Source organism: Salvia splendens, chromosome 16 (genome assembly GCF_004379255.2).
Source record: "Salvia splendens isolate huo1 chromosome 16, SspV2, whole genome shotgun sequence".
NCBI classification, from domain to species: Eukaryota; Viridiplantae; Streptophyta; class Magnoliopsida; order Lamiales; family Lamiaceae; genus Salvia; species Salvia splendens.
This window is the reverse complement of record NC_056047.1, coordinates 15,768,153-15,794,620: the sequence shown is the minus strand read 5'-3', so window position 1 is coordinate 15,794,620 and position 26,468 is coordinate 15,768,153. Positions and strand designations below refer to the sequence as shown.

The following is a 26,468-nucleotide window of genomic DNA, read 5'->3' as shown; positions in this document are numbered from 1 at the left end:
GCTCCTAGTTTTTTGTGCAATTCGAATTGCTTTGTATGTTTGGATTGTAATCCCACATTATTTTTGTAATTGTGTGAATTAATTCAAATATCGTATCCATTATTCGTATGGTGGTTGATTTTAATTGTATAAAATAATTCAATGTTGGCTTGTTCACAACTGTAATGGATATGCACATTATATGTGTATTTTGTTTTCCATCCAAATATCATGTACTCTGCATCATACAACTGGAGTTTGAATTTATCCAAGAATAGGAGTAACATGTATATTTGCATTCCATGTTATGATAAATGGTGTACAAAATCAGTTTGTTCATTACTTGATATAAACTCTTCATTATCTGCCAATGTGACTACATTATTTTCATATGTGAATGTAGTTTGCTCATGTCTCTTTTAAAGTGTCAGATAACGAATGTAATATTTGTATATTCATTTAATCATATAGTCTATGCATTATTTTAATATGTCAATGCATTATTTTTCCTATATGTGTACATTGTGAATGTTATTGATGTGGTTTTAGATTTTGAAAGAGTAAATTGAAAATGTGTTTGTTCATTACATGTCAACATCTATTCATTATTTTACAAATGTGACTACATTATTTTAATATGTGAATGCATTATGGTCATTTCTGTTTAAAATTGGCAGATAACAAATGTGATATTTGTTTATTCATTAATTCATATAAACACTGCATTATTTTCAGAGGGTGGTCATTGTGGAGATAGTGGATGCAGAGGTGTATTTGTCATTAATAAAATTAGTTTGTTTGTTAATTTGTATTCTATATATATCTTGCATCATGCATCATGCCAGTGTTAGGATTGCATTATTTGAATATGTGATTACATTATTTGTTTATGTGATTGCATTATTTGACTATGTTAATGCATTATGTTGATTTCTGTTTTAAACTGTCAAACATTAACTGGAAAATGTTCATAACTAGCCTGAATCTGTACATTATGTAGCTATTTCTATGCATTATTTATCTTGTTTTATGCATCATTTGACTGCTGTTGTACATGAGTCTAAGAGTGAATGAAATATTTTTATCTGTTCATTACTTGAGTGATTTTGTTCATCATTTGGCTATTTGAATGCATTATTTATCCTGTTTTATGCATCATGTGACTGCCAGTAGGAATTGCCCAGAAATTCTGGGAGCGAGTATCAGAGGCCGGGACTAGTACAGCTCTGGAAGAGACGGAGGATAAGAAACCAAGGGGTAGGAACGTCGACCATCTGTAATTTCAACGAACCCCTACCGAGTTTCTGAATTGTATAAAGAGTTTAACTCCACGACAGAAGGAAGCCGTCACAGAACTTGTACATGAGTCTAACAGTGAATGCAACATTTGTACATTATTTAGCTATTTCTATGCATTATTTATCATGTTTTATACATCATTAGATTGCTATTGTACATGAGCCTAAGAATGAATGCATTATGTGTATGTTCATTACTTGATTGATTCTGTACATTATTTGGCTATTTGAATGCATTATTTATCTTGTTTTATACATCACGTGGTTGCTGTTGTACGTACTAGACCCTAGCCCCTAAGCTTGTTAAACCCTTAGGGAAAATAAGGAACGTGCGCCAAACATCGAAACACGGCACACCTTAAATGAAACGGGGCTGGATATATGTTCATTACATATCATAAATAATGCATTACAGAAACTAAAACCACACATTACACTACATAATATGTACATTATGTATATCTGTTTTAAAAAATGCCTACGCGCTATGCATGTGCAACCTCCGAGGAATTACTGCAGCTCGTGTATTTGGACAACGTTTTTTAGACTTAGCACATACTACACCCTAGCCCCTAGGCTTGTTAAACCCTTAGGGAAAACAAGAAACGTGGGTAAAACATCGAATCACGGCACAACCTAAACTAGGGGCTAGGATAAATGTTCATTACATACCACAAACAATGTTCATTATAGAACCTAAACTAAACGGGTAAGGATAAATGTTCAGTACATACCACAAACAATGCGTTACAGAAACTAAACTACGCATTATACTACACAATATGTACATTATGTATATCTGTTTTAAAATATACCCACGCGTTATGCATGTGCAACCCCAGACGAATTACTCCAGCTCGTGTATTTGGATAACGTTTTTTAGACTTAGAACATACTACACCCTAGCCCCTAGGCTTGTCAAACCCTTAGGGCAAACAAGAAACGTTCGGCAAACAACGACACACGGTACAACTTAAATTATAATATTGTCAAGGAGTTGATCGAATATTTGTTTGTTCATTACTTGGTATAAGCTGTTCATTATTAGGCGATGTGATTACATTATTTGCCTATGTGCATGCATTATGTTCATTTCTATTTTTAATTGTCAACAACCAAATGGAATATTTGTTTATTCATTACCTCACATAATCTCTGCATTACGTTCATATGTTAATGAATTATTTTCTTATATGCATGAATTGCTGTTGGTCATTGTTGAAATAGCGGAGACAGAAGTTTTATGCTCATTAAGTAAATGATTTTGTTCATTAATTTGTATATTTGTATTCATTATATGTCATGTATCATGCATCATGTCAAAGTTTTTTTATATTGTCAAGGAGTTGATCGAATATTTGTTTGTTCATTACTTGGTATAAGCTCTTCATTATTAGCCGATGTGCTTACATTATATGCCTATGTGCATGCATTATGTTCATTTCTGTTTTTAATTGTCAACAGCCAAATGGAAAATTTGTTTATTCATTACCTCATTTAATCTCTGCATTACGTTCATATGTTAATGAATTATTTTCCTATATGCATGAATTGTTTTTTCTTATGTTTTATATAGTCAAAGTGTAAAGGTATCAATTGTTACATTGTTTGTATTATAACTATTATAACTGCATTATATGAAGTATACTATACATTACCAAACACAAAGAATGCATTATATAATCATCCTTAAACATTACATTTATAATATCGTCCAACTATGAATTCAATATTAAACCAGACACTATACGAATGGCTCCAATTCGCGGACATACATACATGTCCCTCGCCACCTCCTCGACGCGGCGGTTTTGATCCATGACGGGGGCCATGAGCTCTTCGTTGATCACGCTTCTGATGCTGTTCATGTTGTTGTGATTCTTCGTGGAAACGTCGCGATTTGGTGATGATTTGTTGCTGATTTCTGATTGTAGTGATTTGTGGCGGCGATCGTCGTCGACAATCACGCTGACCGGATAGAATCTCACGAATCTCTTTGCGCCGGCGGAGTGGTTTCCTCTAGACGATGGCGTTTTGCTGAGGCAGGATCGGGAGAACGAAGAAACGGAGGAGCAACAACAAAACCATGAAACGTCAAAAATGTTTCAATAAACCAATACAGAAGCACAACAACAGGAAACACAAATTTGCTGATCTAAGACGATTGGGGCATTCGACTGAATTACAAATAAAAATTGACAGCAACCAAATCAATACACATAGGCGACAATTGCAGTATTACCTTCTTCCATTGATAATCGAAATTGCGGGGAGGAACCGTATGCGTAAGATGTAGATACAATAAAGCTGTTCAAAACCAATAATCGGCGATTTGCAGTATGCTGATAAAGAGAAAGAATTAAGGATAAAGAATTAAACTAAATCAGGAACAAATTTACTGAGAAACTGCAATAATCCTCGACGGAGGAAATCACGCCTCATTCCATAACTAACTACAATATAGAATATCTATTTTACCCTTATCACGTTAACAAAGCATGCAATCTGATAATTATATTAAATTATTTAATCCATTGGATCAGCTTAAATACACGGTGGAGATTAAGAAGGAGATTGGATTAAATAGGTGAAAAGGATTTGAATACAATCCTCTATATATATATATATATATATGATCAAGTATAACATATCTATATATAAAGCGTAAGTAAAAAAAAGCAAAAAAGTGAGACTGTACAAATTGGGTCCAATAATTGCAAGCTAAGGAGTTTAGGTATTGACAATGAATTTACCAGTTAAGATGGTACCAAGATTTTATTGTGTTTGGTCGATAATTATTCGAAAGAGGTAATAATGTTTCTGTCAAAATAAACAAGGGTACATATAATGTCTCTATAACCTTTTTACTATACCTTCCGACAATGATCTACTTCGAGAAAGACACTCCACATCAAGAACTTCCGTTCACCACCTAACGTCCTCTTTTTACCCACCAATTAATTCCTCTCTACATTCATCTAATTAGTATATATATATATATATAATATATGGGACGTGATCAAATGTAAACTCCAAATATTGTATAAACTCTAAATTGTGATATGGATCATTAGAAAATGTCAACAAATGACAAAATAACCTTAACAAGAATGTCAACACAATGTCAACAGTTGATGCTGTGTTGACATCAAAATATTGAAATTTTACAAAATGTTGACATTGTGTTGACACTGCATTGAGGAGTTTTGAGTTGTACAATATATATAGTTTGTATTTTATCAACACGGGAGTTTTGAGTTTGTACAATATATAGAGCTTTTATTTATCACTTCCCTATGTATAGGACTGAATTGTTATAAAAACTAGTACTCACTCTGTCTCTTAAATTTTATCACATTTTTTCATTTTCATCTGTACCATAAAATTGGTCACATTCCACTTTTTTACCATTTTTGGTAGTGGACCTCATATTCCATTAACTCATTATAACTCACATTTTATTATAAAACTAACACACAAAAGTATGACCCACTCTTCAATAACTTTTTTAACTCATTTTCAATTATATTTCTTAAGACTCATGGCATCACAAATTAAAAGGACGGAGGGAGGGAGTATAATTTATATATGGGGCACATGCTACAATAATTTTCATTAGTGCTATGAAGGACTTAAAACAGCTAATTATTATAACATGCTTCATCAATTATTTCACCCAAAGAAACAACTCGAAAGCGAATTCACCATTCTCACAAATTTCTCTATAATCGAGTTTTAATCTAGAAATACAATCAACTATCCATAAGGAAAGAACTAATGAGCATCCAATCCTTTTCATTTACGGGACCATTACCCTTTAATCAAACATTATTAGTACTACTTTTTTCAATTAATTCCATTTCGAATCTTGTCATATTATTTCATGATGTGCTTTTAACCATATTATTTAAAGAACTTTTTATTTAGATTGAAATTCTGGATTTTGGATTTTAATTTTGTAATTTTCTTTTATTTTGTAGTTTTAACCTAATAAGAATAATACTCCCTTCGTCCACAAAAAATAGAGCAATTGGTGTATGACACGTGTTTTAATGTAGAATTGGTAAAGTAAGAGAGAAGGGAAAAAGCATAATTAGTAAAGTAAGAGAGAAGGGAAAAAAGTAAGAGAGAAGGAGAAAAAAGTAAGAGAGAGGAGAAAAAATAAGAAAGAAGTAGTGGCATAAGTGGTAAATAAAATGATGTGTAAGGTTGTTATTTTGTTGAAAACTTTTCATAAATGAATGTGCTCTATTTTTTGTGGACGGCAAAAAATGGTAAATGTGATCTATTTTTTGTGGACGGAGGGAGTAGTACGGAACATATATACCTTTTGACAATTATACTTTAAAACTGCTGCTTATTTTTTTTTGGCACGAATACGGTTTTACTATGTTTATTCTTTCACGTATTATTAGTATCTTTTTGTGATTTAAATGACTATTTTATAAGGTAAATAGTCATTTAAATCATAAATTTTGATCAATCTTTAAAATTTGAAAATTAAATATTAAATCATGGAGTTTTATTCATGCAATTGCCTTATAAATTCCATGTTGGAAGTGATGTGAGAGAATCATATTGTAAAGCACACGAAAATATTACTTTTGAGAATTTATGCGCCATCAAGTTGACTAAAACCACTAACTAAGATATATGTTGGGAATAAACATCAGCATTACGTTTCTTAATCCCCAACCCCAAGCAACTGATCATAGCTTATAATACTTCAAATATTTGCTAAACTGATTTAACAAATAAAGGTAAATTTTAATTAATTTTCATTTTATGTAATATAGTTACTTAATCACACAAGGATTATTTACAAAAAATATTTCATTATTTGTTTTAATTAACTTCCTATGATTATTTCCAAATGCAAAGAAGTGGAAGGGTGTAGTAATAAATTGCAGATGTGAGTGGGCCTGGGGCGGCCCAAGATCATTGGGTCGCATTATGTGGGGAAAGCCCAAACGCTCTGTCGCTACAGTGCTCTATATACTCCAGCTTCCATTTTTAAGTCTATCTAATTCATAATTGATGATTTATACTAACTGCAATTATATTCAACTTTAAAAATATTTCACAAATGTTTTCATTTGTAGATTCCATGCAAATTCGATTTTCTTTTGCATAGTACTCAGCCAGATTTTAGACTTTCATCTAAGGCCGAAATTTAGAATTGGTGCAAATATGGTACTAAAGTGTATTAATTTATAGTAGGAGGGTGAAATAGTTATAGTTTGAACTGATAATAAATAAAGATGTATTTAGTCATATTTTACTCATGATCAACCTGCAAAGTGATATATGTATATATAGTATGCAGTTTCAATATCTACGGTGAGACCACTACTATGTGGTGGATGAGGATTGGCTGATAACGTCATGATGTGTGTTTTTGTTTTAGGTTTCTTATTTGTGTACAATTTTTGATAAAAAAACACTTGCTTATTTTTAATGTATTATATTCTAAACCGCCTCTCTATCGCTCGCTCGTCTAAAAATTTTAGCTTGAGCATTTTATACCATATACAAACGATATAGTATATGATATCCAAGGCGAACATAGATGTTTGCACAGTAATAACAAATATACATTATGGTCATGTTTGTTTTGTTCAAATTAAGTTGAACATAGATGTTTGCACAATCCATTCTCATTAAGGAATAGGAGTACCAAATATGTTCCTATTATAACTTGGTAATGTTATACGCACAATTTCAATTTAAACACAATATATATAAATTATTAATAAATAATATTTTTATACATATTCAACAAATCAGAGTGGCGCAGCGGAAGCGTGGTGGGCCCATAACCCACAGGTCCCAGGATCGAAACCTGGCTCTGATACTACGGAGTAGCTTCCAACTGATTTAACTTTTTTCTGGTTTATTTTGAATTCTTGGGCTTTTTTGGTTTGTGTTGTTGGGTTTTTTATTTTATTTGTGTCTCGTTTAAAAATTACTGTAACTCCCCAAGAAAATACATTCCCTTTATTGATTTAATTTTTTTAAATCTTTTTTATTTAACTACTCCATGATAGATAGGAGAAACCTTACCCCGTCCTTTTTAATATCTTAATTTTCAAAATCTAATTAAAATGACCTAAATTCAAGGCATGGTGACAACCTGATGCCCAAGTTGAGCAGCAAAACTTCCCTTCCCTTCCCTTCATCAACATGTTTCAAAACTTCCCTTTAGCAAAACTTTTCGGATTAATTGGGTTTTGATTTATGACTTTTAACAGTTGTGGAGTTTCAAGATTGTTAGTATTATTCAATTTGCTCAAATTCTATTGCTATATGACTAGCTGATTAGTGATTAAAATGGAGTATAACTATTTCTTTTTGTATAAAATGTGGGTAGCGTCTAATGTATATAAGAAATATTTATTTTATCATAAAACAACCAACTGTTTAGACTTGTCAGTGGAGTTCCTAAAACAAGAACTCCTCTAACAAAATTATAAAAAAATACGATAAAAAGTTAGATGCAAAATTACATTCTCTATTGAAATGACAAACCACTAACAGACTCAAAATCCTAAAGTAAATTGTGTACGTTTTGCACTATGAAACCACTAACAGACTCAAAATCCTAAAGTTAATTGTGTACGTTTTGCACTATGAAGCGACAATCGATAGAAATATCAAAAGGATCTAGAATTAAAACATCCTAAAACATAGCTCAAATTAGTGTAACTTTGTATAGAGCCGGTAAGTAAATATAGTATTATCATATTAAATGAAAACAAAGATAGAAAGAATCAAATCGCAATATTTCGACTAAAGCAATTAGGAATTTTGTTTCCAGCCAATGAATTAATTCCTGACTCATAAATGGCACATTTCTTGGATAAGACAAAATTTAAAGAGATATTAGTAAGTCTGTTATCGACTTATCGTATAAAGAGAAAGATGGTTGACAGTCTTAAATAAAGACAAAAACTAGTTAAATATTTTATGTACAGAACAAAATAAGTATTATAGAAAAAAGTTGCTTATTAAAAATCGAAATACATACACTTATTTACTATTAAATGAAAAATAGTATTAGAAGGATTAAATCAACATTAATTATTAAGTTAATGGAGTTTAAAATATCAATTTTTGCTTAAATAAATTATTTTCTCTGTACTGAAATTTTAATTATTTTATAAACATGTAAAATCTTACACTATTTTATGAATACCTTTTATAAGAGAAATCAAACTTAATTGTTGTATGCGATGGGATGGATGTTTCATTAATATACATTAATATAAGGACAAATACACGCATCTATAATTTAGGCATCAACCAATATTGATATTAGTCTGTGAATTAGATTGGGCTAAGTTCAAATTAGGTAATTATATGCGTGACCTTACTTATGCCATTTATTATGTTATCTCCATTCAAAATATTTGTACTTAGTTATAGAAGTGTTGACCACATGCTATCACACTATTGTAAGATGGAAGTACTCCACATGCTATTTACACGACATAAAATTGAAGATAGAATTAATAAAATATGGTAGATAAGAGAGAACAAGTAGTAGTTGTTAATTGTTATCATAGGGAAATATACATTAAGGGGGTGTTTGGTAGCTAAGATAAGCCCTTGATAGATGAGTTATCTTGATTTATCTTGATTTATATGAGTGTTTGGTAGGTAAGATAAATTATCTATATAAGACTTAGGCCCATCTCGGCCCGAAATAAATTAGTTCATTTTCTCATCTATGTTATCAGGCCCAAAGAGGTGTGATAATTTATCAGGCCCATATCCATCACCAAGTTAAAATATAAAATTACTAAAATACCCTCCTCTTTCATCTCTCTTATCCGATTTTGTAGCCCTAATTTATGAAAAATCCCCAATTCTTCTAGCCCTAATTTCCGGGAAAGCTCTCTCCGACGGCGCCGCCGATTAACTCACCTCGACGGATTAGAACGTCAGCTCGCCGACGTGCCACCTTGTAGACTGTGATTTCCTTCCTTGACTGTGACAGAATATTGCCGGTATTGCAAATATTGATACAAATTTTGCTTTTTTTGAAGATTTATTCATAGCGTGTTTATCTTCTTTATTTATGGTGTATTCCTGTTTTTACTTTTGATTTAGTATTTTGACAGATCATTTTTCCTAAATCTCTGCTATGGAAATCTGTGGCTATCTGTATTAATAAAAAGATTGAATAAATGGATTTTGAAATAGGGCTTAGCTACTCCCACTTCTGAATAATATGTTATAATCGTGCTCTAAGTTATGTTTGTACATGATTGGAAATGCATGTATTGTTCATATGCATAATTTCAAATTTCAGCTGAACAAATAATTGAACTTGACATCAAAATAATTTTGATATCTCGTACCCTGGCTGTGAGTGCTTATTTATCTTGTCTTACTTTCTTTTATATGGATTTGATATAGCTTTATTTTCACAAATAGGATAGATGCCGGGTGACGTTGATGCCCACTCCCCTACTTACCTAATTATAGAGGCGATAATCGAACTATATCGGCTGATTCATATGTTTCTAATCAAACTACTTGTCATCGAGAGACGGAGGAAAAGGAAACGAAAGCGTAGCACATCAATTCTTCGGTATTCAATGGTTGACAGAATGCCTAACCAAGTAGAACACATGAATCGATTAGTGGGTATTACTGATATTGATTGCATGTCAAACTTCAGAATGAACAGAAATACATTTGGTAAGTTATGTTCATTGCTACGCCAAGTAGGGTTGCTACATGATGGAAGATATGTAAATGTGGAAGAGCAGGTAGCCATTTTCTTAGCCATTATTGCTCATCACAAAAAAATAGGATCGTTCGTTTTGATTTTTTGAGGTCTGGACAAACTGTATCACAATATGTCCATAAAGTTTTGCACTCTATTTTGAAATTGCATGATATTTTGTTGGTAAAACCGAATCCGATACAGGCAGATTGCACAGACCAACGGTGGAAGTGGTTTAAGGTAAATCATAATATGATTATGTGGTTTGTATATGCTTTGGAGTGATTAGTATTTTTTATATTGTGGTTGCTAATGCCTTCATATGATTGTCTTGGTTTATTGGATGGAACCTACATTAATGTACTTGTTAGTAATGAGGATAAGCCGAGATACAGGACACGGAAGGGCCATATTGCTACCAATACGTTGGCAGTTTGTGATACAAATTTAAAGTTTACATATTTTTTACCCGGGTGGGAGGGATCAGCCGCAGACTCAAGGGTATTAAGGGACGCGATCAACAGAGAGGATGGCCTTAGAGTACCGAGAGGTTAACCATCTGTTTAAGTTTGTGTTTGGTTTTTTATGTTGAAAATCGTTAAACTGACCATTTGTTTAATTCTTCTAAAATTTTTTATAGGAAACTATTATTTGTGTGATGGTGGATACGCCAATTCCGAAGGCTTCCTAGCACCATACAAGGGAGTGAGATACCATTTGAAAGAATGGGGTCATGAGAATCAGAGACCTCAGAATGCGCGTGAATTGTTCAACATGAGGCATTCAAGAGCACGCAACGTTATTGAGCGTGCCTTCGGTATAATGAAGATGCGATGGGGAATATTAAGATCAGCGAGTTATTATCCGATAAAGGTTCAAAATCGGATTATCATGGCGTGTTTCCTATTGCATAATTTTATTCGTAATGAGATGGAGATAGATCCCATTGAAGAACAAATAGAAATAGAAATGCCTCACTTGGACTACGAGGACGATGGCGGGCATGCGGATTTTGTAGATATCTTTGAATCAACTGTGGAATGGAATCAGAAGCGCGATGAAATTGCACAAGCAATGTGGCTAAATGTGAGACAAACATCATATAATTTTCGCATAATTTTATTAGATATTTTATGGGAAACTACATTAATCCACACAATTACTCTCTCTCTCTTTTTGTCAGTATAATGAAGGCGGGATGTGAAGACTACCACAAGAATGGCCAAAGTACCAGAGCTTGGTTTCTATTTTATAGTTGAAATGTCATGGTTATAGGTTTCTAGTACCATAGCTTGACTCTTTTGTGTTTTATGTTTGGCAAGTGAGAATTTAGTTATGTCTTACTTTGATGCATTACTACTACATTTGTCCTTGTTGACAATCGACTTTTTTTAGTATAATCAAGTGTTTTGTTCATGTGTTATGGATTTGAATCCCTGCGTAATTCAATGTTTGTTTCTTGTCACTTGGTGGGGTTCTAACTTTTTATAGGAATTTTTATAGCCAAAATCAACACTGTCAAGGCAGAAAGAAAGAAAAAAGACAATCTTGATTTTGCTCAGTATATCACATATTCAGAAAGCAAAATTGAGGCTTTGGACAGAATGGGTAGACCAAGATAGGTTTTAGGCTTAAGCATTTGCTAGTGCATCTGTAAAATACATCAATCAACAGGTGAAGGAAAAATATAGATTCACAAAGAAAAGCAAAAGAAACATAAACCTTGGTAATTAATTTTCTGAGAAACACTTTGGTACACTTTCTGCAGTACACAACCTAAGCTCATTTAGTCAATAGTCAAAGCTAAAGTCTGCCTATTAAACAATGATTACAAATCAAGTTCATTTATTCTGAAAAACATCGAGAATGTAGGTAATGTAGTCGAGGAGTTCAAATTCAGGCAAGGCAAAGACAACATCAAGATGCTCCTGTTTCTCAAGTAGGATGCGAATTGCCTCAAATTTATCTCTTTGGGCTAGACCTGGTATGCCTCCCAAAATCTTGACAATATTTGTTCGTTTGTTGCTTAGGTCAATCTCGTACCCTATCCTTGATGACACACTCTTCAAACTTTCAGTTGTGTCAGCGTGCATCTTACTAAGCAGGTGGAAGGTAGGATCTGTCGAATCATCTCCCTTTCTTTTCCGACCACTCTGCTTTAAACCCTTTGTTCCCTTCTCCTGGAAGACTGAAACAGTATCATTCTCCTCCCCCGTGATATCATCCTTGTCCACGTTGATACTATGCTCTCCAGAAGTATTTGTATTTCCCATGGCCTCCTGTGCATCTAACTCATTCACTGCTTTTTTTATGCCCTCAGCACTATCTCCATTGGCCCTGTCTTTTCCAAAAATTATCTTCCATTCGTCGAAGTATGGCCATGGCTTATTCCTCATAGATCTTGCATTAGTATCAACCTGAAATGAAGACGAGTAAACTTGTTATTGCAAGTGCATAGGAGTAACATTTTCAGTAGCAACTAATTCTAAGACTAGGATGATACACCATCAGTTTTTTGCATCTATGAACAACAAATCAACAAGTGTATTACTCCCTATACAGTTAGAGGCATCAACAAATCAAGAAAAAATGGTGTTTTAATGTCAGTAAAAATCATCAGAATCTAATGCTTCATGTTATGAAAATTACATTCATAACATGTTCCCACTGGTCATTGCTGAGGTCTATTAAAAAGTCTCCTCTAGCGTTAAATCCAGCACCTCTCAAGCTCAACATATTTACCAATGAGGAGTAGTTTTTCTTCCACGTTGTCAACTTCGAATTAATATGAGGTTTTTCCCTGATGTCTGTACCTGGGAACTCACGTTGCATGGCTATCTCAAGCTTCTTTCCATACCCCCCTTTAAATCCGTTGTCCGTCTTCCATCCAATTGCGACAAGTTCCTTCAGCGAAGATAGAAATATTTCTTCTTCCCGGACAGACCAAGCGCGCCTTCCCTTTTCGATTTTAACAGGTTTCAAAAGAGCAGGATCAACACTACCTGCGATTGATTTAGAAAGGAATGCAATTATCAGAAACAATAATGTATAATTTTATATTGACATTAGTATTGATTTCATAAATGTTATTCATTTCATAAATGTTATACCAGAATTTAAGTTGGAGAAGGAAGAATACCCCCTTGCATCACCCATGGCTTTCACTCACCCTATAACAGAAAATAAAAAATAAAAAATAAAAAATAACAGAGTTAGGTATATTATGAATGCAATTAATTTTCAATAGCATCCCCAAATACACTGTTTTATGCCAAACTAACAACAAACAACAAATTGCCTCGATTCTCTCAATCAATAATGTTACACTGTATTTCAACAACAAATGCCACAAGAATATGCTAATGTTAGTCCATCACAGTTCACAGACACAGGTCTATATACAAGGCTTCTAACGTACAATAGGTTCAACTCCACACTTATAAATTTGGTGAAATTAATAGTCAGAATGGGCTGACTCTGCGGGCTAATCGCAACATGAACTCGGGTACAAGCCGCCTCTTTAGAGGTGTTGTGGTACCCACAACTCAAATTTTAAACCCAGATCGGCATCAATTTGGAACCTAAATTCTCCTATTACAATGAATTCAACAAAAGTTTCCTTGTATACATACTTCATCTATCCTAATTAGATCTAAGTCACAGCTGCATAATAATTGATCCAATCTATCCAAGTAAAATATAAATTATCCGTAATTTTTTCATATAATCATACAAGGTCAAAGAAAACAATTACATGACTTAGAGCTAAAATCAACCAAAATGAAGCCTCAAAAGTGAAAAGCCGAAATGGTTGGTGTTAGTCTTCATGTGGAGAAACCTTATCAGAATCATAAGCATTGATTTGAAAGCCTAATTGGATGGGACTAGAAAATTAGCAGCTGCAGCTCCAACCAGAAAAGAGGAAAATATCAAAATTAACCAGAAAAGGGGAAAATATCAAAATTGTCAAATTCAACCCTAATAAATTGGTAAAAACAGAAAATCTAAGCTCTCGCAACACACAGTGACTAATAACATTGCAGTTCCTACGACTTTTCCCAACCAATTTTTCCGAAACCAAAAGTAATTCAAAAAAGTAATCGACGGAAGCTATCTCAAGAGATGCAGAGGAATGAGCGGAGAAGAGATGTTGCAACAAGAGAAATGGGTGGAGAAGAGGCGCTGGATTGGAAAGAGGCGCTGGATTGGAGAGAAGCCGGATCGGAGAGAGAAGCCCTACTCTTTTGGGTTTAAGAGAAAATGGGGAAGAAATGAATGATGAAATGGGTGCTAGGGACAAATTTGGGATAAGATTAATTTAATTAGGTTAAATTAGTCATTTTATGTATTTATCCTAATTTTTATCATTGTTACCAAACAAGAATACTTGATAAATTATCTTAGATTTAATCTTAATTCTTATCTTAAAGCCCATCATAATTAATTATCTCATGATAACTTAACATTCCTACCAAACACCCCCTAATGAAATTAATTTTTAAGGACATTGCATACTTTTTTTATGGTCCGTCCTGGCTTACGCGGCCCAACCTCACAATGTCAACCGTCGATATATACTTTGATTTAAATTAACACTAACTCTAACAATTTAAAATTAGAACAATAAAATTTATGTTGTTATAATAAAGATTAAGAAAAATCATTTAATACGGAATAAGAATCAAAAGGAAAGTGACACTTGAAACCTCTGATAGGGTGGGTATTTCACATCTGGAGCTTTTAATTGGTTCAGGTCCCAACCAAGGAAACGATGCCGTTTCATGGGTCCGCATAGATATAATCGCTTCTCACCCCCAACCTTTCACTCCCTCGACGGGTCCGCCCATGTTCAACACCCCCCCCCCCCGAGGGCATTTGCGTCATTTCGGCCCTCACTCCGGCGGCTCTTCTCAATTTATATACTCCTATCTCACTTACTCCATAGCTTAAACTTGACTTTCCCCCAAAATCTAGATTCTCTTCGATTTCGCCGGCGGCACCACCACCACCAAATTCCGACAAATGGAGTCAGCCACGCTATCGCAAATCGGTCTCGCTGGTTTGGCAGTCATGGGGCAGAACTTGGCCCTAAACATTGCCGAGAAAGGGTTTCCCATCTCTGTTTACAATCGCACTACTTCCAAGGTCGACGAAACCCTAGATCGCGCCCACCGCGAGGGCCAATTGCCGCTCACCGGCCACTACAACCCCAAGGATTTCGTCCTCTCCCTCCAGAAGCCTCGCTCTGTTATCATCCTCGTCAAGGCGGGTGCGCCGGTCGATCAGACAATCGCCGCGCTCTCCGCCTACATGGAGCCTGGCGACACCATCATCGATGGGGGAAACGAGTGGTATGAGAACACCGAGCGCCGCATGGTCGATGCATCTGCCAATGGCCTGCTCTACCTCGGCATGGGCGTCTCCGGTGGCGAGGAAGGCGCCAGATATGGTCCCTCTCTGATGCCTGGTGGCTCTCACCGTGCTTACTTGAATATTCACAATATTTTAGACAAGGTCGCGGCTCAGGTAGACGATGGCCCCTGCGTCACATACATCGGTGAAGGGGGTTCCGGCAATTTCGTGAAGATGGTCCATAATGGGATCGAGTATGGCGATATGCAACTCATTTCCGAGGCGTATGATGTGTTGAAGAATGTTGGGGGTTTAGGAAATGATGAGCTCGCCGAGATTTTTGGGGAGTGGAATCGCGGTGAGCTGGAGAGCTTTCTGATTGAGATCACATCCGACATCTTTAAGGTGGAGGATCATGAATCCGGGAAGGGGCATTTGGTGGATAAGATTCTCGATAAGACGGGGATGAAGGGAACTGGGAAGTGGACCGTGCAGCAGGCAGCCGAGCTGTCCATTGCAGCTCCCACGATTGCTGCTTCGTTGGACAGCAGGTATATGAGCGGATTGAAGGATGAGAGAGAGGCTGCCTCTGAGATTTTCAGAAAGGAAGGGTTGACGGAGGAGATCAACAATGTGGGGGGCGTGGATAAGAAGAAGTTGGTTGATGATGTTAGGCAGGCTCTGTATGCATCCAAGATTTGCAGTTACGCGCAAGGGATGAATCTGTTGAGGGCCAAGAGTTTGGAGAAGGGGTGGGGATTAAATTTGGGGGAGCTGGCACGGATTTGGAAAGGCGGGTGCATCATTAGGGCCGTGTTCTTGGACAGGATCAAGCAGGCTTATCAGAGGAATCCAGGGCTAGCTAATTTGTTGGTAGACCCGGAGTTTGCTAGGGAGATGGTGCAGAGGCAGGCGGCTTGGAGGCGAGTTGTGGGGTTGGCGATTCAGAAGGGGGTTAGTGTTCCTGGAATGTCAGCTAGTTTGCAGTATTTTGATACCTATAGGCGCGGGAGGCTCCCTGCTAACCTTGTGCAGGCACAGAGGGACTACTTTGGGGCGCATACCTATGAGAGGGTTGATCGCCCGGGAGCATATCACACTGAGTGGTCCAAGCTTGCTCGTAAAGCCAGAGTCTAGTGGAGAAGGCCTTGTGTGAGGTTTGGTTGTTATTCCTATGGTTTTCTTGAGGCATTAAGCTTGAATTTAAGTTGTATCCTCTGATGAGAATTTGTTGTTGACAAAAATATTTTGTAGCTTTGCATTGTTTGTTGCATATGCAGTTAATAAGAGAAGCATGCCTTATTTGAAGTGATCTTCTTGATTGCATTGATTTGTTTAGTTCTTCCTTGACCTGTTTTATGCGGTTGTATCTTCTGCTTCTGTTAAAGATATCTGTATAGGATAGTTGATTCATATGTACAGTGTAAATAATCAGTCTACTATGTTCTAAAAAATCCCAATTCAAAACATGCATTGTTCATACTTGGGCATATTTGATAGACTGATCCCTTGATTGTATTAACTGTGGAGAAATGGCCTTTTGCTGTAACATTTACTCCATTAGGTGAATTCGGATCACTTAGGAACACATTCCCAAAAGCCCCATATGCAGCACATTTTGCTCCCTTGTTGCCTGATAAACTGTTAAATGCAATAGATGTAGTCTTTCCGTTGGTGCTGAGCTCGACTCTTTAGCAGTTCTTGCTGCTCAAATAGGATGCATCATAGACCAGAAAACCAACAACTGGGGTGAAGAGTGTTTAACCTGATAAGCTGTAGTATGAATATGAGTAGTTGCCCAGATTGCAGTAAACAACAATGATTCTCTTCACATATGGCACGAGAAGTGTCTTTAGTCAGATGGGGAAGCTGCTAAAATTGCCCCCCTTCTTCATAGTTCTGCCTCTGAGTCCTACCACAGAAACCTTCATCCCAGTTAGATATTTGGGGAGCCTAGTGTCGTAGAGCTCGTCCGAGTGCTGTCTCTGCTGACTCATGACTCCAGAGAATCAGCTAAGCAGTGGATCAAGTGCAAAAACGAGATGAAACAGAGATTGCTTTTCTTCTTGTCCCATGAGGGAGTTCAATTTGTCTGAATTTGTTTGATGGCTTTAGATATGGAGTACTATATTATTTTGATGGTGACGAAGTTAACCTTAAGTAAAAGATGGACCCAAGTAGAGGTTTGTAAATTGTGATGATAGAGGTTTGTGAATTGTGATGATAGAAGTGAGGTGTTACCGCATGCTGTTGTTTCCTCTTTTTTACTGCACTTTGAAGTTTATCTAAACCTCATTTTCTAGACCCTAAAATGTGCAGCAGATTGATCAGGATGTATTGATATTTTCCTTTTTTTTAGCAGTAGTCATATGCATTTAACTGATAGATAGTGCATTCACCCATTTATATGGATTGGTTCCAGTTATAAATATCGACATTCATCTTGTAATTAAGATCCATAAAATGAAACTTATATATGTAGCTTGATGAAGAGGAGAAATGTAACAAGTCTTCTCCGATCACTCTGTGAAGTACATACAATATCCTTGCATTGCATCCAAATTCTTCCAAACCCACTCAAACACAAGTCTCCTTCAAGCCTAACCAAAAAACACCTCAACATGATTCATAAATGCAATAACTTCCTAATTCCGGTGAATCAAGAAAACCAACAAGATTAACGCATTCATCTTAAACAAGTATTCCAAAAATCTTGAACTTGGAAGAAGGAACGGAACTGGGTTACGGTTAAGAGGCTGCAGGGTGACGCGTTGTTCTTGCAAATCATGGCCCATAGGACCGTCTCACACAAATTCTTGTACAAAATAATGGATGACTAAAACTGCAGCGAACAAACAATAGTGTGAATTGGCAAATTAGCTGTTGTTCTATAGAAATGAAAATTAGTGTAGGGTAAAGTTGAGAGCTTTGATTAATTCTCAAGCAAACCGCTGCACATAAAACAGAATTTCTTAGACACCGATGAATATTTACATCATGGGCTGAGTTTCATTAGCAAAATGTTACACCAAACCTTGCATATGTTATTTATTGATTGTGAGCTCCGCCCTAAGATGCAGAATGCCATTGATGAAGTAAGGGCTGTCGTCGGCCATGAACGCAGTCCACGGCGTCGTGAATAGGTTGCGGTAGCCCACGGCCTTTCCTCCCAAGAACATGTACTTCCCTTTGTACTTGCTCTCAAAATCCTCCGAGGGCTTCATTCTTGCTGCAAACTCATAGTCTACGGTGATGGAAACTGAACCCTTCTCTTGCATACCCAGAAATAGGCCAAAGCAGTGGAAAGAGCCATTCTGATCCATGTTGCAATGCCCTGACAAGAAAAACCCTTGCCCACCCAAGTGAAAAGCCTGTGAGTGGATCCGGCCAGAGGGAAAGAGCTGCGCACATTCATCTCGCTTGAGATCCAGGTAGACTATGCACTGCTTCCTAGGTGATTCGAATTCAACCACCTTTACTGACCGGTATTTATATGACCTCTCCACGAGTCGATGGTATGAAGCATTGGCATCCTCTGCCACAAGAGAGCGCTGCCGATGAGGAGTTTCAGCCTTGAAAAAGAGAGCCTCAAGAACGACTTTGGATGCCAATATGGGGTCAATGTCACCACAAATTAGGACTTTCCTTAGCTTTCTGCTAGTCATACATGAAAAACGAATCAAACGTATTAGACGGTTGCTCAAGACCTCTCGTCGTTCCTCCAGCTTTGAGTAATGTACTCGGGCCCACTTCAACACAATATCATAAATGGCATCCTCTGAGGGCACCTGCAAATCATCACTAGATAAAACTGCCTCGAAACCAGCTAAAGGCAGTCTTATAACCTCTTCCTGATACCTAAAACAAGAACAGAAATCACATCACTGAAGCAGTGAAACATGATGACAAAGTGAACATAACAAATTTTAAGATACAATGGACTTTTGTCTGACTTTAAACAATATATGTATATCAGAGAAGGAAATATGTAATAATTTGTTCTTCAATTGGTTCAAACTGAAAATGGGCAAAATGAAGCAATCAATCAAAACAGTTTACTGTCAATTGCTGATGTATATTCCTCATCTGACAGTAAGATATAATATTGCTTACTTGATTAAGTCCTTGAAGTGGGCAGCAAGAAACTGTTTGGCAGCATCCCTTAGTTGCTGAACTGTATCAGCCATTAAAACAGTTGAAGGAAGATCCAAGTAAAGCAGGGCTGATTGACAAGTCATTGGCAAGCTGCGCAGTAATCGGCTGCAATATCTCATACATGATGCAACCTCGTATTTATCAGCCGCCATCAATACATCCAATAATGCAGTTGGTGTAGTTCTTTGTAACGTATTGCTATACATGAAGTTTAGCAAATCCATGAGGGCAGCTTCCTCTGCTCACCAAAGCAGCAACCAAACAATCTCAATAAAACTATTATTCAGATAAGGACACACACGCACACATACACACACGAGGGTATGTTAACATGCATGCAGAAATCCATAATATATTTGTATAGGCAATGCTAATAAATATTTTCCTAGAAATGACAGTAGCCCAAAATATGAGAGATGAAATTAGACCGAATTGCAACAAAGAATATCAGCCATTCTCTAAAGAAAACTCTAAAGGAAACTGATTGATTCACAAACTGATTCAACACAGGTGTGCAGCTAATGCTTACCTGAGACTTGAATTCGTAAAGTTACATGTCGCTGCTCCGACTCCCTCATTCCATTTGAAAACAACTTGAGAACACAACATAGAACATTAAGAGAGAGAAATCAATAAAGAGCTGGGAAAAGTAACAAAAGAAACCCTATTAAAAAAACTTACCTTATAAAAGAAGGGACTCCTTGCAGCCAAGATCGGAGAGCTAATGTGTACAGTCCTAACTTGAACTGGTAAATATTCCGTGCTAGATGATGGCTCACTGTCCTTAGTAACTTCAGGACCTGTGAGAATATGAAATTGAACTTTTTACACAAAAAAACATACTTTCCAACAATCAAATCCCAAAAAACAATGTAACAAAACCAAGTCCAGTTGAGTAATTAAGGTACGGCAAGCATCCAAATCATGTGCTACTGCTCTAGATGAAAAAACTCGGGTCTGAGATTTGAGATAATTAGGAAACAAATTTCTAAAAAAGCAAGTTAGATCCATAAGCACCTGCAAGGCAGCAGGAATCAGTCCCATTGGGTTGGTTCAGAGTCATTTCTTCAACCACAGGTAACTCTTCAATCATTGGAACAGCTTCCTCTTGATTTTCATAAGTAACACCATCTTCCAAATCAGGCATACTGCTATTCAAGACCTGTACTTCACTTTGTTCTGCCAGGTCTATACATTCCAAACACAAATAACAAAGCGTAGACATTAGCGGGCAGACATATTCACAATGAATGTGTAAAGTCACAAGCTTTTATAAGATAACTTCTTGTCTCTCTAGGAGGACCAATCTACAAAAAGGAAGTATACGAAAGTACATCTTCATGCCTAAAGTAATCAAAATATCATTCCACTAATACCTCAGATTCTCATTCAAAACAACCAAATTCATAAATCAGATATTGTAGTTTGGATAGCCTAGCCTCACAGTTGTCCAAGAAGGCTAGGAGAGCGCTCAGATGGTAATGAAGACTCACATGTTCATTACTCATCAATACAACTATGAAAACTAAAATGCCAATGCTCAGAAAAAGGAAACCCTTAAACCACACCACATTGATCATACCAAAAAAAGAGTTTCCCCTCTTACACTAATAACTCTCAAAACAATTATCAAGACATCAAAATTTAAAGCCGAGGGGTAATACAATAAGCACGTGAACTTCAAGGCTCCCCGATGTTTGATCTCCAAATACAACTACTTAGCCCAAAACTATATGACATATTCCCCTTGAAGCTAATCCTCAAACACTAATCCTGATTAACTCAAAATTAAATGCCCTCTTCATGTACTGGATAATAATAAATCCCCCTTCAAAGTGAAATGCATAGAAGAAAAACAATTCCAGAAAAAACATCCTAAAATCCACAAAACTATGGAAAATGGCAAATAAAACAGAGAATAACCTCAGTTACAAAGAAAGTGGAACCAACAAAATTACAAACGTTGAGCTCAATACACAAACGTTCATAAATTTAGGTATAAAAAAAAGAGTATTTCAGCACCATTTGAATTAGACAGGGGGTCATCGCGGCGACGCTTCCGGCTGGGGGCCCAATCACCGTCGTTCTCATCCGGGTCGGGTTTGGATCGCGGTAAATCGGGTAAGATCTCGATGCGCATAACCCTATCCGAGAAATTGGCCTCGTCAAAGGCAAACCCGTAGTCGGTAGGCGGGGATTCAGGCGAACAGGCGGCCGCCGCCATTAAAATAGCTGCTTCTGACAGGAAAAAAAAATGCAACTTTCTAACCCGAAAATCCCGCTTTTTAATGTGCACAGGGGGGATGAACTAAAATTTGAAGGGGATTACAGGGTGTTTGTTCTAGGATTTACTGGGGTTTTCAGCTGATTTGGAGTGTAGAGCAAAATATTCTTCCAATTTTGTAAAATTAAATCGGGGCTTGTTGAATTGAAAAGGGTTGATTAGCTCGGAAAAATCACAACCAGATTGACCCGCAACCCGAATAGGATTAACCCGAGACCTGATGGGCTGGCCTGATTGATATCCCTAGAGTTGAATAAGGCCATCTGCAACGTTGTCTCTTATCCGTCCCTTAAACGTCTCTTAAATTACTATTCTTGGCTCTCCTTACTTTTTACTCCATCTCTTAACTAAGGGACAGAACCTACAACCCTCCATCTCTTATCCGTCTCTTAACCATCTCTTAAATTACTATTCATTCATTTTCATTTTTTATTTTATTTCCAACAAATTCAATTAATAAAAACACATTTTATTAAATAAAATAAATTTACAACATAAAATTCTAAAAAAAAAACATAATAAAAAATCCTAAAAAATGAAAAATACATAATTTAATTTCTTCCGCACACTCTCACTAAATTCAAAATCTTTAAAGCTCAAAGAAGCAGAAGAACGACAACTATGTGCGTCTACCAGTTGCCAAATTTTGCCCAAATGTGCTCAATTAGATCATCTTGGAGTTGGATGTGGGCGGTAGAGTCACGTGTCCTTACTCGAATAGACAACCGTTCTTGTATAGACGGATGCACTTCACTGCGAGGCGGACTACTTGCGGTAGAGCTTCCGGGGGCTTCAGGGTCGAACCAGTTTCCCGCCTCAGGTCCTTCGTCTTGGACAGTCATGTTGTGCAAGATTATGCACGTATATATGATGTCGACCATACTCTCCATAAACCACGTACGAGCCGGGGCTTTGACAATGTTGAAGCGAGCTTGGAGAACCCCGAACGCTCTCTCCACATCCTTGCGAGCAGCCTCCTGCTTCTGCGCAAAAAGAGTCTCCTTTGCGTTCACATGCCTGCTGCACATCTTCAAGAAGGTTGGCCACTTCGGGTAGATGCCGTCGGCAAGATAGTACCCCATTTTATACCGTCGGTTGCTAGCGATGAATTTGATGGCCGACGCTTTACCATCCAAAACTTCGGCGAAGGGGTCGGATTGGTGGAGTACGTTTACGTCGTTGTTCGATCCGGGGACCCCGAAGTACGCATGCCAGATCCATAGCCGGTAATCGGCAATGACCTCGAGTATAACGGTGGGGTGAGTGCCTTTGTGGCCGCTCGTGTACGACCCCCTTCACGCCACAGGGCAATTCTTCCATTGTCAGTGCATGCGATCGACGCTGCCGAGCATCCCGGGGAATCTGTGCACTTCTTCGTGAAGGTGGAGCAGAAACTGGCAATCAGTCGTGCTTGGCTTCCGGAGAAATTCGTCGGTGAAGGCTGCCCGAACGCCTTTGCAGAATTGGATCAAGCACATTCTCCCAGTGCTTTCTCCAATGTGGAGGTATTCGTCGAACACATCCGACGTTTGTCCAGTCGCAAGCTAGCGGATTGTTGCAGTACATTTCTGCAGCGTCGTGTGGCTGGGACGGCTGACGGCGTCGAACCTTTCTTGGAAGAACTCTTCCCGAGCTGCCAATGTATTTGCGATGTGGAGAAATAGCGGTTTCTGTATGTGGAAACGGTGACGGAAGTAAGTATCTCCCCAAACCGGGTTATCGCAGAAGTAGTCGCGTACTAACCTTGCGGCAGCTTCCTCCCGGTTACGATGGATGTAAGTCCGGGAGCGTCTTTGGGGTGGCGCGGCTTCCTCCGCCTCCCGGCGTCGATCTTCTTCAAGTGATTCTTCCATTATTCGCCGCATTTGCTCATATGGATCCATTATATCGATTAACTTTGGGGGAAGAATAAAAGAGTTGATTTGAGATGAAAATTGAAGTGGAAAGAGAAATGATTTGAGAAAAATAGATGTGTGTTTGTGTGTAAAATGAGGATAAAATATGAGTATTTATAGAGTAAAAAAATTGGGAAAACGGTCGAAAAACGGTAATATTACTGTTTTTGAATTTTAAATTTTTTTATTAAATAAATCATTTTTTTATTAAATAAAATGGTCAAAAAATGGGCCGGTGAGTGGGCGTCACGCATCGCGCCGGAGGGCGCCACGTCGCGCGCGCGGGGCGAGACGGGTGTCTCGGCGGGCTGGGGACGGGATTCGAGCCACCCACGTAACGCTTTGCGGGTGGCCTAAGGATGGACACAACGACTCAATACCTTGCCACACAAACTGGCATTTTAATTTTTTGACTTAGTTGGACTAAATACGAAATATGCCGAATTTTAATATGCATAAATTTAAAAGATGATTAAAAATGTCATCACTTTTCTACACAATCGACGTGGTCTAAAATAATACTACCTCCATCTATATAGATTTTAATGTATAATACAATAGGCAAAACAAGAGCGATAAAAAAATAATTAAAATATTATTAGTAGAAAATAGGCTTACCTTATTAGAAAGAAATTATTTTCTTGAAATAGGAAGTTTCAAATTTTAGGAAAAATGCAAAAATAAAAATGATTTCTATTTTAAAAGATAACGAACAAATGTTTTGGTCATGCAATGTGTGTTTAAATTTGCTTCTCATCAACGGAACAAATTAGTAAGTCATAAACTCATAATATCTACTTGCCCCAAAACCAATCACCATCATGTGGCAAAATCGATAAGGAACTATATCGGGCACGGATGAGGTCTATGACCAAGAAAATGCAAGAAGCCTTGAGCATACTCATCCTTCAGATTATAATAAAAAAGAAGCTCGAGTTGTGGATACCCGAAAGACCAAAATTGTGCTCGAAGCCACTTGGAGGCACAACAAAGTGGATGGCAGAAGGTTTGCCCGAGATCAGGCGATCAAGAAATCAGTCAATGCTGGATTGGACGTCTCGCCTCAACTGTCCAGAAAGTTTGCCTGACTCGGGCGATCGGGAAATCAGCCAATACCCAATTGAGCATTTTGGACGTATCAACAGTCCAAAGAGTTTGCCTGACTCGAACGACCAGATCGGGTGTTTTGCCGCGTTTTGTGTCCAGACTGTTTGCCTGACTCGGGTGACCCAAGAACTTGGGATTGCCCGATCAGGCGATTTGCTCGGGACATGATTTTTTTACCAAGACTTATTTTATCTTGCTCATTTTGAACATTGTAAACACGGCAAAGACTCAATTTTGAACACAGTACACATTGCAAAAATACTCAATTTTGAGCATCCATCTTCATCTTTGAGTATTTATCAAAATTCCTTGTGGTTGTATTCAATCTTTTGCCGGGCTAAAATTAAAAAAAGTATGTCTTACTAGTTCTTGTGTTGCTTAGTTTAGTAGAGCCATTAGGTTTTTGTTTTGATGAAAATTTTCTTAGATCGTCTTTATTGTTTTGGAAAAGATTCATAGGTCATAATAATTAATCTAATTCATAATAACTTCATCTTCTTTTCCTTATCACCATTTTTATTGTCTGATTTCTCGATTGGTTTGTGTTGAATTTAATTTGATCTGATTTCTTAGTTGGTTTGTGTTGGATTTAATTTGAGAATTAGAAGAACAAGTGTTGGGGCATGTTTATATTTCTTAAATTCACAAGATCCATATTACCTAGCCATCTATATAGCTTCCACCATTTCATTATTATTTTACAATGAAAATATTTATGTGTTGGTCGAAAGATTAGTGATCCCAAATCCTTGTATCTATCTGCAATTAGAGACCCTTGGTTGAGAGGCTATAACTATCCCAACCCCCAATCCACTTGTGAGGATGTGTCCATGCATGCACTGATGATAGTCAAGTGATAGAGCCGTTGGAGCTCAAGGAAGAGATTAAGAAACTCGGTTTTGGTGAGCTCGAGCTAGCCGTTGGAAAGTGGCAGTTATAACTGATTTTTTAGAATGTGAAGTCAGTTGGTTTTGTTACTTCTTTTTCATCTCTTATATAGCTTGATTTCAGTTGATATAGCTTGATTTCAGTTGTAATGTAGTGCATGAGATCAACACAATACACATACACAATTAGGAGATTACTACTCTAGCTTGTGATTAGGGCTTTTGAGTATTGTGAGAGTGAGTTCCTGGTATTCGAGAGTTCCATCAATAAAATTCCGGTCATCTTCTCCGTGGACGTAGGTGTTTCTTCACCGAACCACGTTACATCGTTGTGTGCTTTATTTTCTCATTCGTGTGCGTGTGAGATCGGCGGTATCACGACCCAACAAGTGGCGCCGTCTATGGGAAGCGTTGAAACGTCTTCTTGATTGGACTTCTGGGCGAGTTGAAGTCCGAAAGCTTTGTTGTCTAAGCCGATCTTGGCGATTGCCCACCATTTGTTCGAGAAATGTCCACGGCCAGGTTTGATATGGAGAAGTTCACCGGCAAAAACAATTTTGGGCTGTGGAGGCTGAAGATGAAGGCCATCTTGGTGCATCAAGGTCTATGGGATATCTTGAAGGGAGGCAGTGATGTTAGGGAAAACCCTGAGGCCGATGAGAAGGAGAAAGGGATGCAATACAAGGCCTATAGCACCCTGATCTTGAACTTGACAGATAGGGTGCTGAGGGAGGTCTCCAAGGAGGAAACAGCCGCAGGGGTGTGGACAAAACTTGA

At 37.3% G+C, this 26,468-nt stretch overlaps 4 protein-coding genes and 1 non-coding gene across 7 annotated transcripts; 3 read left to right on the top strand and 2 right to left on the bottom strand.

Moving 5' to 3' along the window:
* The first annotated feature begins 7,059 nt into the window (after positions 1-7,059).
* On the top strand, positions 7,060-7,131 carry TRNAM-CAU. Its single transcript has one exon. It is a non-coding gene; the product is annotated as a tRNA-Met (tRNA).
* A 1,999-nt stretch (positions 7,132-9,130) lies between these two features.
* On the top strand, positions 9,131-11,434 carry LOC121770586 (putative nuclease HARBI1). 3 transcript variants are annotated; one of them, XR_006043767.1, is made up of 5 exons: positions 9,131-9,286; positions 9,717-10,251; positions 10,383-10,561; positions 10,652-11,097; positions 11,195-11,434. XR_006043767.1 is itself a non-coding variant. In XM_042167327.1 (4 exons), the coding sequence occupies exons 2-4, from the start codon at positions 10,324-10,326 to the stop codon at positions 11,213-11,215; spliced, it is 705 nt and encodes a 234-aa protein (XP_042023261.1). In that variant the 5' UTR covers positions 9,131-9,286; positions 9,722-10,323; the 3' UTR covers positions 11,216-11,434. The 3 variants fall into 3 exon arrangements, 2 of the variants coding, with proteins under 2 accessions (XP_042023261.1, XP_042023260.1); XM_042167327.1 differs by having other exon boundaries at positions 9,722-10,561; XM_042167326.1 differs by having other exon boundaries at positions 9,717-10,561.
* A 417-nt stretch (positions 11,435-11,851) lies between these two features.
* Positions 11,852-13,163, bottom strand: LOC121771504. The gene is made up of 3 exons (XM_042168298.1): positions 13,122-13,163; positions 12,825-13,013; positions 11,852-12,428 (listed from the first exon to the last, which is right to left on the bottom strand). The coding sequence occupies exon 3, from the start codon at positions 12,405-12,407 to the stop codon at positions 11,853-11,855; it is 555 nt and encodes a 184-aa protein (XP_042024232.1). The 5' UTR covers positions 12,408-12,428; positions 12,825-13,013; positions 13,122-13,163; the 3' UTR covers position 11,852.
* Positions 13,164-14,841: 1,678 nt separating this feature from the next.
* On the top strand, positions 14,842-16,671 carry LOC121772673 (6-phosphogluconate dehydrogenase, decarboxylating 3, chloroplastic-like). The gene has a single exon (XM_042169864.1). It carries the CDS (start codon positions 15,034-15,036, stop codon positions 16,498-16,500), a length of 1,467 nt encoding a protein of 488 aa, XP_042025798.1. The 5' UTR covers positions 14,842-15,033; the 3' UTR covers positions 16,501-16,671.
* Positions 16,672-18,272: 1,601 nt separating this feature from the next.
* Positions 18,273-21,935, bottom strand: LOC121769824 (BTB/POZ domain-containing protein POB1-like). The gene is made up of 6 exons (XM_042166587.1): positions 21,541-21,935; positions 20,536-20,706; positions 20,200-20,318; positions 20,048-20,111; positions 19,477-19,756; positions 18,273-19,221 (listed from the first exon to the last, which is right to left on the bottom strand). Exons 1-6 carry the CDS (start codon positions 21,740-21,742, stop codon positions 18,408-18,410), a joined length of 1,650 nt encoding a protein of 549 aa, XP_042022521.1. The 5' UTR covers positions 21,743-21,935; the 3' UTR covers positions 18,273-18,407.
* Positions 21,936-26,468: the final 4,533 nt, after the last annotated feature.